The sequence below is a fragment of the Mobula hypostoma genome, chromosome 1, assembly GCF_963921235.1.
Source record: "Mobula hypostoma chromosome 1, sMobHyp1.1, whole genome shotgun sequence".
Taxonomy (NCBI): Eukaryota; Metazoa; Chordata; class Chondrichthyes; order Myliobatiformes; family Myliobatidae; genus Mobula; species Mobula hypostoma.
In genome coordinates, this window is record NC_086097.1 from 49,140,569 (window position 1) to 49,156,203 (window position 15,635).

General features: G+C 40.3%; 1 protein-coding gene across 1 annotated transcript in view; it reads right to left on the reverse strand.

Annotated features, from left to right (window-relative positions):
• Positions 1–1,700: 1,700 nt before the first annotated feature.
• Positions 1,701–15,635, reverse strand: part of LOC134347399 (kinesin-like protein KIF28) — a 64,464-nt gene continuing 50,529 nt past the window's right edge. Inside the window, exons 17-21 of the mRNA XM_063050072.1 lie at positions 13,987–14,132; positions 12,184–12,312; positions 6,787–6,921; positions 6,054–6,154; positions 1,701–1,717 (exon numbers count right to left, since the gene is read on the reverse strand). Coding sequence (XP_062906142.1) covers positions 1,710–1,717; positions 6,054–6,154; positions 6,787–6,921; positions 12,184–12,312; positions 13,987–14,132 — 519 coding nt within the window. The 3' untranslated portion in view covers positions 1,701–1,709. The remainder of the gene's footprint in view (positions 1,718–6,053; positions 6,155–6,786; positions 6,922–12,183; positions 12,313–13,986; positions 14,133–15,635) is intronic.

Sequence of the window (15,635 nt, forward strand, 5' to 3'; positions counted from 1 at the left end):
TTCGGTTTTGTATCGAGCCTGAGTTCAGTTCTGCTACCTACTGGTCAGCCACACACTTTGCTCGCTGATTACTAGAAAACCTGATCTGTAACTGATCCATAATGGTGTGCTCTGGAAAAACTCATTGTTTGATTTCTTCCAATCTCCTTGACGTTAAACACCTTCCCTGTACTTCATAATTTGTCCTAAAAGATGCTTTATAAATAGGAGTCTCTGGGCTATGTCAGGATTAAAGCTTGCTATTTAGAAACACTAAATACAGTTCCATTAGTAGTTACAAATACATACTGTGCAGTTATAATTTTTGCTTCAGAAATTGTGCTTTATCTGAAGAAAGCTCATTACTATTCAATTTACTTATTAAAATAATGCAAGTTGACAATAATTTGAATATTGTCAGGATGTAACTGTTACTACCCGTTATCCTAGCACACTCTTGGTACAGTTGTCTGACAAAAATGGCAGCAGACTTGTGAGGCTGGTTGCACTGCAACGAATCAAATCTAGCCAGAGAATTGGCAAAGATGGTGGATTAGAGAACGCTTGGAGAATTATTAGAGGGAACAATAAATAAAATATTTGATTCATCTTATTGAAAATGGCACAGTTGAATCAGGGTTCATGTAACCTTGGCAATGAAAGGTTTTTGTTTTACACAGAACAGAATTTCACCAGTAAGTGGAGTGTGGCATAACAGTGGAGTTTAGCAATTTAGTGTACAATGGTACTGAGTGGTGGGAGTTGCACCAGCCATCGACATATACTAAGTGCTGCACAAAGAATTACATGGTCTTCTGCTGCTGCTTGTAGCCCATCCACTTCAATGTTTGACGTGCTGTGCATTCAGAGATGCTCTTCTGCACACCACTGCTGGAACACATGTTTATTTCAGTTACTGTTGCCTTCCAGTCTGCTTGACTCAATCTGGCCATTCTCCTCTGACCTCTTTCATTAACAAGGCGTTTTTACCACAGATCAGCAGCTCACTAGATTTATTTTGTTTTCTACACCATTCTCTATCAACACTTGAGAAGGTTATGTGTGAAAATGCCAGGAGTTTCTGAGATACCACTTCTGACACCTACAATCATTCCACAGTCAAAGTCACTTAGGTCACATTTCTTCCCCAGTCTGATGTTTGGACTGAACAACAAGTGAATCTCTTGACCATGTCTGCATGCTTTTATACATTGAGTTGCTGCCACAGGATTGGCTGATGAGATAATTGCATTAACATGCAGGTGTACCAAATAAAATAGCCACTGAGTGTAATCTTACAATAGAATTCTTAAAAATAAATAATGGCGGAGCTACGGATGGTGACAATCGTGGAGGGGAAAACGAGGTGAAAGGGTACGGAGTAAAATTTAAGGAAATAAAAAACAAGCAGAATGTTTACAACTCAGGCCAGTTTTGAAGAACAGTAAAATACTAAAGGTTATTATCCTCTACAAATATATTCTATTTCTAAACCCTGTTATTGGCTAGTGCCCAGATAGATAAAGTAACTTGAATGTGAATATTCACTGGCAGAATTTCATTTCACACACCTTGCAGCCCCCACAGCTCCAGGACCAGTGCATGTGTCTTCAGATAGCTGAGGAAATCCGGTGTAACATGTCCAATTGTGAAATGCATTGAATAATCCAGGAGAGGGTTAGTATTATCCCAGACAGCAGGGGTATAGAATGTTGTAGGGAGACTGTACATTATAAATCTGCAACAAAAAAGACACATGTTTTATTACAATGGGTTTTTGATGAATGACAATATGGAATAATAAAATTCAAAATTTATACCAAACATTAATAAAGGTAATGCTCTGTGAGTTGGATAGTTTCATAATATTGTTGTGAATTAATATTTAGTATCTTTCCTCCTTTAATGTAGATTCATGATATTAAGGTTTTGCAGACTTTAATAAAGATTAAACATATTTATAAGATCCTGGTCATACCTCACATGGAGTACTGTGCTCAGTTCTGGTCACCTCACTACAGGAAGGATGTGGAAACCATAGAAAGGGTGCAGAGAAGATTTACAAGGATGTTGCCTGGATTGGGGAGCATGCCTTATGAGAATAGGTTGAGTGAACACGGCCTTTTCTTCTTGGAGCGACGGAGGATGAGAGGTGACCTCATAGAGGTGTACAAGATGATGAGAGGCATTGATCGTGTGGATAGTCAGAGGTTTTTTCCCAGGGCTGAAATGGCTAGCACGAGAGGGCACAGTTTTAAGGCGCTTGGAAGTAGGTACAGAGGAGATGTCAGGGGTAAGTTTTTTACGCAGAGAGTGGTGAGTGTGTGGAATGGGCTGCCGGCGACGGTGGTGGAAGCGGATACGATAGGGTCTTTCAAGAGACTCCTGGATAGGTACATATAGCTGAGAAATATAGAGGATTATTGGTAACCCTAGGTGATTTCAGGTCATGCTTTATTGATCTCGGGGGAAATTGGTTTTCGTTACAGTTGCACCATAAATAATTAAATAGTAATAAAACCATAAATAGTTAAATAGTATTATGTAAATTATGCCAGGAAATAAGTCCAGGACCAGCCTATTGGCTCAGGGTGTCTGACCCTCCAAGGGAGGAGTTGTAAAGTTTGATGGCCACAGGCAGGAATGACTTCCTATGATGCTCTGTGCTGCATCGCGGTGGAATGAGTCTCTGGCTGAATGTACTCCTGTGCCCAACCAGTACATTATGTAGTGGATGGGATCATTGACCAAGATGGCATGCAACTTAGACAGCATCCTCTTTTCAGACACCACCGTCAGAGAGTCCAGTTCCATCCCCACAACATCACTGCCTTACGAATGAGTTTGTTGATTCTGTTGGTGTCTGCTACCCTCAGCCTGCTGCCCCAGCACACAACAGCAAACATGATCACACTGGCCACCACAGACTCATAGAACATCTTCAGCATCATCCGGCAGATGTTAAAGGACCTCAGTCTCCTCAGGAAATAGAGACGGCTCTGACCCTTCTTGTAGACAGCCTCAGTGTTCTTTGACCAGTCCAGTTTATTGTCAATTCGTATCCCCAGGTATTTGTAATCCTCCACCATGTCCACACTGACCCCCTGGATGGAAACAGCTCTCCTCAGGTCTACCACCAGCTCCTTAGTCTTTTTCACATTAAGCTTCAGATAATTCTGCTCACACCATGTGACAAAGTTTCCTACCGTAGCCCTGTACTCAGCCTCATCTCCCTTGCTGATGCATCCAACTATGGCAGAGTCATCAGAAAACTTCTGAAGATGACAAGACTCTGTGCAGTAGTTGAAGTCCGAGGTGTAAATGGTGAAGAGAAAGGGAGACAAGACAGTCCCCTGTGGAGCCCCAGTGCTGCTGATCACTCTGTCGGACACAGTGTTGCAAGCACACGTACTGTGGTCTGCCAGTCAGGTAATCAAGAATCCATGACACAAGGACAGCATCCACCTGCATCATTGTCAGCTTCTCCCCCAGCAGAGCAGGGCGGATGGTGTTGAACGCACTGGAGAAGTCAAAAAACATGACCCTCACAGTGCTCGCTGGCTTGTCCAGGTAGGCGTAGACACAGTTCTGCAGGTAGACAATGGCATTCTCAACTCCTAGTCGGGGCTGGTAGGCGAACTGGAGGGGATCTAAGTGTGGCCTGACCATAGGCCGGAGCAGCTCCAGAACAAGTCTGTCCAGGGTCTTCATGATGTGGGAAGTCAATGCCACCAGTCTGTAGTCATTGAGACCGCTGGGGCGCGGCGTCTTCGGCACAGGGACGAGGCAGGACATCTTCCACAGCACAGGAACCCTCCGGAGCCTCAGGCTCAGCTTGAAGACATGACGAAGTACTCCACATAGCTGAGGGGCACAGGCTTTGAGCTCCCTGGTACTGACACCATCCGGTCCTGCAGCCTTGCTTGGGTTGAGACGTTTCAGCTGTCTTCTCACCTGTTCAGCTGTGAAGCCCACCGTGGTGGTTTCGTGAGGGTTTCTAAAGTAAGTACATGTTCAGCACAGCATTGTGGGCCAAAGGACCTGTATTGTGCTGTAGGTTTTCTATGTTTCCATGCCTACTAAAATCCATGTAGACAACATCCACTGCCCTACCCTCATCTATCTCCCTTATCACCTTGTTAAAAAATTCAATCAAGTTATTTGTTTGGGAATTGTTTCTGTTTCACGTCTGCTATTAGTGAAGAGATTTTTGGGATACCATGTTGTGTGAATCTGACTCATATCAATAGTCATAGTCATAGTCATACTTTATTGATCCTGGAGGAAAATGGTTTTTGTTACAGTTGCACCATAAATAATTAAATAGTAATAAAACCATAAATAATTAAATAGTAATATGTAAATTATGCCAGGAAATAAGTCCAGGACCAGCCTATTGGCTCAGGGTGTCTGACTCTCCAAGGGAGGTGTTGTAAAGTTTGATGGCCACAGGAAGGAATGACTTCCTATGACACTCTGTGTTGCTTCTCGGTGGAATGAGTCTCTGGCTGAAAGTACTCCTGTGCCCAACTAGTACATTATGTAGTGGATGGGAGTCATTGTCCAAGATGGCATGCAACTTGGACAGCATCCTCTTTTCAGACACCACTGTCAGAGAGTCCAGTTCCATCCCCACAACATCACTGGCCTTACGAATGAGTTTGTTGATTCTGTTGGTGTCTGCTACCCTCAGCCTGCTGCCCCAGCACACCACAGCAAACATGATCGCACTGGCCACCACAGAACTCGTAGAACATCCTCAGCATCGTCCGGCAGATGTTAAAGGACCTCAGTCTCCTCAGGAAATAGAGGAAATAAAGGAATATTTTTCTTCATCACTTTATCTTTGCAATTGAATGCTGAACTACCATCAGGGTTGATGCAGTCTTTTAAGTGCCAACTGTATAGCTAGGTAAAGAACACAGCGGGAATCAGGGTTTGAAAATTTCATAATGCTTCAGTGCAACACTTCCACAACAGCAGGGACTAAGTTGTGGGTCTCAGCCAGGATAACCCAAAGAGGAAAGTACCAATTGGAGGCATTATGCTTACAGTGGCTTAGGGTTTCTTTCATGTTGCTGCTGCAACTGCAGTACTTTAGACCAGACAGAGCTAATAACAGAACATCCTTTAATAAGGCAGTCATTCTCAAATCAGACCGCACAGTGTGGCACAATAGCATGGCAAGGTCATGCATCGTGCACGCAGTTATCAAGTCACATTCATATTCAAATACATTACACTCGTTCTCCATTAAAATGTAATAAATCTACAAATGCCATCAATTATCTACTTTCATTAAACTGTTTACAATCAATTACTAACAGAAAAAGATGTACTTATAAGTTTAACCAAAGACAAATTCATTAAATTTCTTAATCTACTAATCTACAAAACTCTTTGTTACAAACTGTACTTCATCTCTCTGAAGTGTCTACTTCATGCATTAGTGATTTCAGTAAATCACTTCAAGTAGGTCTCATACACATTTGGACGGGTAGGGTTCTCCATAACTGTTATATTAACATAATTATCTCTGTAACTTTGAAAGCAAATTTATAAAAACCTTAAAACAAACAATGATTAACTCTAATTAATAACTGCACAAATATAATCTGGCACATTACTGAATTTAATTAACTCAGTGTTAATAGTTGTGCTATTGGTTGCCTTTTAGTGCTTCATCATCTTGGCCTGTTCTCATTCCTGCCTTGAATTCTGTTCTTCCTTCTTCTCATCCCATTCCTTAACCCTTTCTCTTTGTAACTCGTTCAGCCTTTGCTTTGAGTCAATCCACTGCTTTCACACTTTCCCATGGAAAAGAGTAAACAATCGATGTTTCAGAAGGGTCTCGGCACGAAAAGTTTACTCTTTTCCATAGATGCTGCCAGGCCTGCTGAATTCCTCCAGCATTTTGTGTGTACTGCTCACTGTTGGCCAGTTTAGACTTTACCAGGGTTACTCGGCTCCAAACCTTACCTTCACTTTAGTCTAAATTAACCTTAGATAATTTCCAGGTAATCAAGCATAGTCAACATGGCTTGTGAAAGGGAAATCGTGCTTGGTAAACTTACCAGGGCTCTTCGTAAATGTAACATGTGGTGGAAGAAGGAGAGATTGGTGGATATACTTTACAGAGATTTCAGAGCTCAAAGATGCAGGAGCATTTGATTTCCTAGTGTTGAATTGCAAAAAGGCTAGCACAAAGGTACAGAGAATGTTAAAACAATCACAAAATATTACTGTTCATTGTTAGGGAAATTTCACCCTCCCACCTCACTCACTATCTGGTCCTGTTCCATCAGCTCATTCCAGAGACTGCTTGAAACTGGAATAAAACATTATCTAAAATGATGAAATATCGAAATAATCCAACAAATTATAGATTTTCAGGTTAAAATACAGGTAGCTATGAACTGAACACACCTTTAAAGATTACTAATGGTTAATAAAGCAAATAGTAAATTGTAATGAGATAAAGCAAGGTATTAGAAATAAAAACAATAATTAATCTCTCTGTGGCATTTATTAATTCAGGTGATTGTAGTCATTCCATTTGCTGTTTACTATGTTTATTCATGTACAGATTTCAATCTTTTTTACACAAAACCAGATGGAAACAATGACAGGGTTTCACAAAAGCAGAAACATCCTATCAGAGTTTTATAATTTTATCACTGTTTTTAGGAGACCAGCGGAAAACATACAAAGAGGAAACATTTTTGGCTATTAATTGGATTGAAACCTCAGGTGTTTGGCACCCTCGTCCACCCTTTGTGTATGTAGATGAAAACTGGGATTTCTCACCCTACTTGAACTCCTCTGTTGCTGCTTTCGCGAATCCATTTCACTCCTAAACACAGACTAATCTCCACTTGAAAGTCCATGCGTTTTCCCAGCAGATTATCCGGATTCACGATGACAGTTTCCTCTCCCAGTGGACTAAGCAGAAAGTGTACACATCAAATTAGTTGCATTTACTACTGAAAAATCACCCTCTCCCATGTGCTCACATTTCAGGTGTCTCCAGTAGAAACGAATGGGGTGACTGCCCTTTTGCTTCCATTACAAATTCGGCTTTAAAATCTTGGTTGTAGGAGAATGGTTACAAAGGCTGCATACTTGAAGAAAGTTCAAAGCAATTTATGTATAATGTATGAATAGATATTTCCAAGGATAAATGTCAATATTATACCCAAAACAAAAGTGTTCAAAATTGCGGGAGACTAACCTATAATGAAAGAGATACAGGATGTATTATTATATTTGTTTTTGCCACCGATTTGTTTCTTTCACCTGGTGTAATGACCCTCTTTATATTACTCATTGTATTCAGTGAGTCTCTGATTGTGCTGCTTATTCCTTTATTCCTTTGCCAAGACAAAGACTGGGTATATGGGGCCGGCTCAGTGGCATAGTGGTTAGCACAATGCTTTACAATTCAATTCCCATCACTGCCGGGTTTCCTTCAGGTGCACCAGTTTCCTCCCACAGTCCAAAATGTACCTGTTGGTGGGTTAATTGGTCATTGTAAATTGTTGCGTGATTAGGCTACGGTTAAATCGGGGGATCACTGGGCTGCATGGCTCAAAGGGCCGGAAGAGCCTATCCCATGATGCAGCTCAATAAATAGATAAATAAGACATAAAATGCTAGAAATTATCAGCAGATCAGCCAGCATTAACAGAGAGAGAAGCAGTTAACATTTCAGGTCACTGAAACTATCATCAGAATTAAGCAACATGGGCTAATTTTCAGAGAATGGAGATAGGTGCAGAGAACCAAGTGAGTGTTTGTGTCGGATAGAGACCAAAAGAAACTGCGCAACAGAAATGTTGGTGTGCGGGCCAAGAAGAAATGGTGAAGGTCTGTTAATCACACGCGATTTGCCTGGAGATGAAAATTGGGAGAAAGGGGGGAAAGAAAAAAAAGGTTTTGGAAATGTGAGGTGCAAACTGGATAAGTTAAGCACTGCAGATATCAGAAATCTGAAATAAAACTGAGAACACTGGAGAGAGTGGGAGGGCAGTCTGGATAAATTATGTAAGCCTCTGTTCCTTCTGTAGCCTTGCATATAGCCAGCCTGAACACAATGTGCTCACATCCTGCTGGTATCACTGGGTCCTGGTATCACTTATCACGTGTATCCAATAACAAGTAGGCTGTGGTTCATTTTAAACACTAATCTCATTTGAAAGTCAAGATAACAAACATACACTGTCAAAGCGTCATTTTATTAGGTTACTAAGGGCGACTCATTATCCTCAATATAGTCTATCAGAGCAAATTTATGACATATTATTGAATAGAAATATCTAAATTAAATTCTTGAGTCATTTGTGATGAATTATTTCATAGTTTAGTATCAAAAAATAATTACTGAAGGTAAGCGTGAGAGCACAAGATCAAACAATAAAGTTCAAAAGTAGAATTAATCTTCCAGTTATGACTACAGAGCTTGTGCACAACTGTGAAAACTTTAATGGCTATGGATTCTCATCAAGTGATTGGTTACCTTACAGGGTGTACAATTTTACTGCCTTGGTAACATCACCAAGTTATCCATCACGCCTGACACAGTTACAGTAATAAACATACTGTATGTATTAATATTAGTCTTATCTAATACTATTCTCTAACTAATTTTGAAAAGAAAGTCAGATGTTAAGACTATCAGGACCAGGAAAAAAATCAGGCTCTTAAGGTCATTGAGGAAACAAATGAGACTTTGACAAAATTCAGAACTATTGTATGTGGGTTTAGTTCAGGTGATCCAGCTTTTAGAAACCAAATTGGAAGTAGATACTTTAACATAATAAGTTTGTTATATACACAACGCTATTCCTTCTTTTAACATAGTATTAGGTACCAATGAGTTGGACAGTGATTGATCTAGCTTTCCTTAACTGTTAAGCAACTGCATGTTGTCTCCACGGAAATAAATTCAAGCTCAAGCTTTTTCATTAATGTGCATATATCATTTGTACCCAAAACAACAGATTCTGGCTATCTAGCAGCATGCCAAAAATTCGAGTGTCATGGGACAAAAGTGAGTGTAGCTGCTGTTACTAAGGGGACAGGTCTGAAAGTAGATAAGTCACCTGGACCAGATGGACTACAATGCAAGATTCTGAAAGTGGTAGCTGAAGGGAATATAGAGGTTTTTGCAGTGATCTTTCAAGAATCACTAGATGCTGGAATGGTTCTGGAGGACTGGAACTTTGCAAATGTCACTCCACTCTTTGAGAAGAGAGGGAGGCAGAAGAAGGAAAATTATAGGCTATTTAGCCTGACTTCAGTAGTTGGGAAGCTGTTGATATCCATTATTAAGGATGTGATTTTGGGGTACCTGGAGGCACATGATAAATTAGGCTGAAGTCAGCATGGTTTCCTTAAGGGATAGTCTTGTCTGACTAATCTGTTTGAATTCTTTGAGGAAATAGCAAGCAGGCTAGACAAAGGAGAGTCAGTGGATGTTGTTCGCTTGGATTTTCAGAAGGTATTTGACAAGGTGCCGCACATGAGGCTATAGAACAAGATAGTGTAAGAGCCCAGGGTATTACAGGAAAGGTAGTAACTTCGATAAAAGATTGTCTGACTGGCAGAAAGCAAAGAGCAAGAATAAAAGCGACCTTTTCTGGTTGGCTGCCAGTAATGGCTCTGCTACTTTTCATGCTATATGTTAATGATGACTAAATGGATGACTTTGTGGCCAAGTTTGCAGATGATACTAAGGTAGGTGGAGAAGCAGGTAGGGTTGAGGAAGCAGGAAGTCTGCAGAAGGACTTGGACAGATTAGAAGAATGGATAAAGGGTGCTCTGGTTTCCTCCCACAGTACAAAGACAAACTGGGTAGGTGAACTCTTTATTATAAATTGTCATGTGATTAGGTCGGGGTTCTTTGGGATTGTGAGGTTGCTGGGGTGGTTTGACTCGAAGGGCCTATTCCACGCCGTTCTGCAAAATAAATAAATAAATAAATAGATAGATAGATAAATAAAAGCAAGATGTACTTCTGAGGTATTATAAGGCATTGATCAGACTGCATTTGAAGTATTGTGAGCAGCTTTGAGCCCAATATCTAAGCAATGTTGTGCTGGCATTGGAGAGGGTCCAAAGGAGATTTACGAGAAAGATCCTGGGAATGAAAAGGTTAATGTTTGAGGAGCGTTTGTTGACTCTGGGCCTGTACTCATTGGAATTTAGGAGAATGAGGTGAGATTTCATTGAAACCTACCAAATGTCAAAAGGCCTGTGCAGAATGGACATGGAGAAGATGCTTCCAATAATGGGAGAATCTATGATTAGAGGGCACTGTCTCAGAATACAAGAATGTCCTTTTAGAACAGAGATTAGGAAAAATTGCTTTTAGCTAGAGGGTGGTGAATCTGTGGAATTCATTGCCACAAATGGCAGAGGGTGATTGGTTCTTGAATAGTTGCAGGAAGAAGGCAAGAGAATGGGTCTGATAAAAAAAAATGAATCAGCCATCATGGGATGGCAGAGTGGACTTGATGGGCGGATGGCCTAAATCTGCTACTATGCATTATGGTCTAATGAAGGAGGTGATAAGGAAGACTTGTGTCTAATGGTCTTATTGGGGACGGAGAGGCCCATGCCCAGCAACCTACAATGCAACAGCAACACATATCCATTTGATCCCTGCAACACAGAATACATTTTAGTCCTGACATTCCAGTGAAAGTTACCACCTCACAATTGAATGTTGTTTTAATATTCTTTATGGATTTTTTTCTACAATAGATCAAATCTCCATTTTTCCCATGTATCCATTATTCTGAAATCATCTTAAACACTTGCACCTGTGTCTTAAGGCCCCTCTATTCTTCACAAAACAGAATAATGATGGAAATATTCAGTCTGTTAGGCACCATCTGTGGAGCTAGAGATAATTAATATTTCGATCAATGAGCATTAAAGGTCATCAAGCCAAAACACAACTTTGACTTATTTCTTCGCAGATGGCATTAGATCTGCTCTGCTTTTGCCAGCATTTTCTGTTTTATCACAGATCTCCAGCTAGTGCTTGGTTATATGTTCATTATTAATCCGTGCTGACTGAGCTGCACATCTTCATTTTAAAATTCTTTTCTTTATTTGCAAATCACTATATAGTCTCTTTATCCCTGCCTCAAGAATTTGCTCCTGTTCCATATCAGTTCAAGAAATCTGGGCTATTTTACTTTTGGTTCGGAATGCTGTTGCTGCTTGCTTCTATTGTTTTCATGATTTGTTTTGACTGTTTTTCTCTTTCTCTGTTGGCACCGGGGGCTGGTCTTAGCTTTCAATAATTGGGTTCTTTTGGGTTCCTTGCTTTTCGACTGTCTGTAAGCAAACAAATCTCAAGTTGAATAATTTGTATATTCTTTGATAATAAATGCACTTTCGATCTTTAAATCTTGAAATCTTTTGAGCCCCTTATATCTTCAGGACAGCCAGGTCTCTGGCTCTTGGTACATTAATGGTGCTATGTAAATGGAATTATTAAATGTATGTACCAGTCCTAGTTTTACTGAAAACCATAATCATAGTCATGTAACCACTAAGTCACATAGTGTAATAAGACAACGCTATTACAGCTCTGGGGCCTTGGAGTTCGGAGTTCAATTCCAGCACCCTCTGTATGAAGTTTTTACGTACTTCCCATGAGCATGTGGGTTTCCTGCCACATTCCAAAGGTGTACCGGTTCATAGGTTAATTAGTCATTGAAAATTCTCCTGTGATTTGATTAGGGTTAAATAGGTGGGTTGCGGCTCATTGTACTGGAAGGGCCTGTCCCACACTCTATCTCTAGATTAACTAAGTAAATGTTCCCAACCCCTTCAGAGGCTTTTAATTTCCAGGCTACCTGTAAAATCCAATCTAATTATAAACAATAAAAGAATAAAATCTAATCATGTTTATATTTCCGCTCGCCCCTTCAACCCACAAGCTATGCGACTCCCCCTGAGGAGGTAACAGCAGATAGTGTCCTGTTGAGGGTCATCAAACTGATAGCTGTTCCTCTCTCCAAACATCCTGCCTGACCTGCCGAATGTTTCTATTATTTCGTGTTTATTTGTAAAGTTTTCTTTTATACTATGCAGAACATCATTTCAGTATCAATTTTTAAAAAGTGGAGGTTTCGTTCACCTAACTCATGTTAATAGTGTTAGCATTTTGAAGTAGTGTTTTGAACTTACTCTCCTCTTGGTGTGCAGGGAAGCAGTCTGACCTGTATAACTGCTTCTTCTTTTCCATGATGATTATTGACATCCACCTGGTCTTCATAGGTTATGCAATATGCCAACGTCTCCAACCACACATGGGCACTGCAAAATATTTACGTTGGTTCATCTTGGTGAAACTGGCACAAGTAGCCATTTTACTGATGCCCTGCTTTACCATTTTTATACACAAACACCTAAAGACTAGATACCTCATGTTTTATGCATTTCTGGATCTAATCCCTATGCAACAATAAAAAGAAATTCAAACTCAAGGGTTTGCTATTTGAATGACAGTGTACGCAACTTTTCTTCTGGATCTACAGTTGCTAACCTGGTGTCCATGGATCCCTTGCTTAATGGTATTGGTCTACGGCAAAAAAAATTGGGAACCCCTGTTCTAGATCATCCTCTTGTTTGTCTGGCTAATACAGGGAGAAATACACACATGTGGTGTTCTGTGCTCCAGTGACTCATGGAGATACAGGCCCTCATTGTGTTAGCGAAGGCTAACTCATCTTCACTTAAAGTGCTCCTGCATGACCAGATGAAGATAAAATGACTGCATATGCTGTGAACTGGAAACAAAAGAAGAAATTTCAGCAAACACCCAGCTGTAGATGTCATCTATGGAAAGAGAAACAAACTTAACATTTGAGGTCTGAGACAAAGGATTCTGAAGAAGACTTTTCAATTAGAAAAATTAGCTTTCTTCTTCTTTCCACAGATGCTGCCGGACCTGCTGGATATTATCAACATTTTCTGTCAGTGTTTCTGCCCAGCAAATCTTGGTGTGTTGTTGGAAACCCAAGGTGGACTCCCTTCGAGTGAATCACCTATCTGTATCTGCCTTCACCACCTCAGTTCCCCAGCAATCGCCAAACAATCTGCCATTTCTGCCCCCTGCCTATTCCAACTATAAATCTGTCTCCCAAACAATCACATGCACAATCTCACCAAACCTAGGCCGCCAAACTTGTACCAAGACTATACAGTGCGGGCTTAGACAACCCTACTCACTTTGGCATGGATACCAGTAATCCAAGCTGGTTGACCTGCTGCAGCAAAGTCGCTGCTACAAGGGCCGTGGATCCCTCAAGACACGTCCAGCTGATTTGTGTTTCATGGAAACCAATGGTCAGAGGGAGGCACCTCAGCAGCGTAGTGATGTGTTGATGCAAGCCAGTGTCACCTTGTAAGCATCTTTAAAGACAGCAGGTATCTGTAGTTGTATCGGCAGGTGTTTCACCTCGCACTCACTTTTGCACGTTTCCATGCTGTATGACACTAAATGAAGTCCACTTGGACAATGAAGTTTCACATAACTCTGAAACATTGCCATTTATTATTAACAAGAGAAAATCTGCAGATGCTTACCCGATGCACAAGGAAAACCACTTCCAAGGTGATGCAATTACCCAATTTTAAGCTGCTTTATCATTGGCAGCAGTGCTATCAACTACCTAGACTCTAAGCTTTGTCAACTCCTCTCTAATCCTCTGTGACTCTTTCCTTTTGGGGCAATCTGCATTCAAGTTTGTACATGCAAGTTATTGTTGGCCTTCTTACAAACACGTCCTAAAAACAGCACAGAGATCCTACATATATCTTAGAGTTAACCTTTTTATAAAAAGTCTAACATTATAGAAACATCACAATATAAAGTAAACTAAAATCACTTCTGGGCCAAAATAAAATCTAACTCAAAATATTACATTGGCAATAATCAATTGTAAGTTTAATAAGAACACTCTACGGCAAATGCTCTTTGAAATTTACCTTCCAAGATGCAAGGTCTCAACAGGATCCCAAAATGGGTCTTGTTCCATCTTGTTGTGTACTGTTCCATTTTCTAGAAAATTCTGGTAAATGTCTTCAATTAGAAGTTTTCGATCAGTGAATTTGTCCTGTGTCCATATGACCACCTTGAATAAAAAACAATAGCTATTCCATTTTTCAGCCGCATTCTGTTTTATAGACCTCCCTACACAAAAAAAAATTGCCTGGGCAAGTTGTTGGTTTGATCAAGTCTAGCACGTGAAAGATGTACAAGTTTAGGAAATCAAGCACTAAACAAATAGGTTCAAATCCAAGCATCAGGTCCCCTTCACTGAAGGATATTAATGAATCAGCAGCAATGATGAGATGTCATAGTTTTCTGTGTTAGCCACAAATGAGTGAAGTCATTAATTATATTACTGAAGAATGTGACATTACAATTTCTGGAGATTAAACCAGTATCTAGGTCAGTATTTGAATTCACACATACTGTATGTAAGCACTACCCAGTAGGAGTGCCAGATCATGCCCCTAGTTCTCATGTGGCAAAATCCCGGCCCATGCCTCAGAGGTGCATTGTTGCAAGGAGTCACTAATACTCTTTAACCAGTATTTGTAACAGTTATATTGCCCAACATGAACTGGAAAGCAAATTTATGAAGTGGTTAGAAAGAAAGATGGGAAGACTTTTAGGTTGTTATTGAGTAGGTAAACTATTGGCAGGTGGAGTGCTATGCCAGGAATTCTGAGATTATTCATGTAAGTAGAAACAACAAAAGCAAGACCAAGAATATCCATCAATGAGGAAAGATTGCAGAACACTACATTACAGACAGTTCCAAGTGTCTTTGTACACGATGCACGCAGTATGCAAACAGTTACAGCAGTCGTTAGACAAATTGAATGCTTGCTTCAAGGACATGAATTACAAAAATATGGGAAATAAACAACAGTACTGAAAATATTTAAAGAAAACAGAAAACTTTTAGAAATACCAAGGTTCTGAATCTGATAAAATGGTTGTGGACCTGAAATGCTAAAATCTGTTTCTCTCCCCACAGAAACTGCTGACCTACTTAAAAACACAAAAAAAAACTGCATACGCAGTTTCATGCTTTAAAAGGTGGCTTACTCTGTACATTTGTGTCTCCTTATTGAATGAGGGATATACTTGGGCTGGGCGCAGTGAGGTAAAGGCACCAAGGAATAGTTGCACAATTAGACCCATATTGACTAAAGTTTGAAAAAATCAGTCAGGCTTTAGAGGAGATTTTATTGAAACTGGCAAGGCACTTGTCAAGCTAGACGCTGAAAGCATGTTTGGTGAAATCCAGTACCTTCGAAGCTGAGACAGATAAATTCTTGAGAACAGGCAGAGAGATTGAGGGACCAGATCAGATTAGCCACTGGATGGCAGAATACGTTCAAGGGGCCATACGATTCTTTAGTCACTATATCTTATATTGTTATCTACTTCTAGATGGAATAGACAGAGTTCTCATTGATCAGATAATGAATTTAATTCACACCAGGAAGACCTCCAAAGAGAAGAAAAGGCAACATATTGTCTTTGGATGGAATCTCTGCTCATCTTTCCAATGCAATGTAGTTAATTATTCATCAGCATGATAAATGTAGGAGCAAGGAGG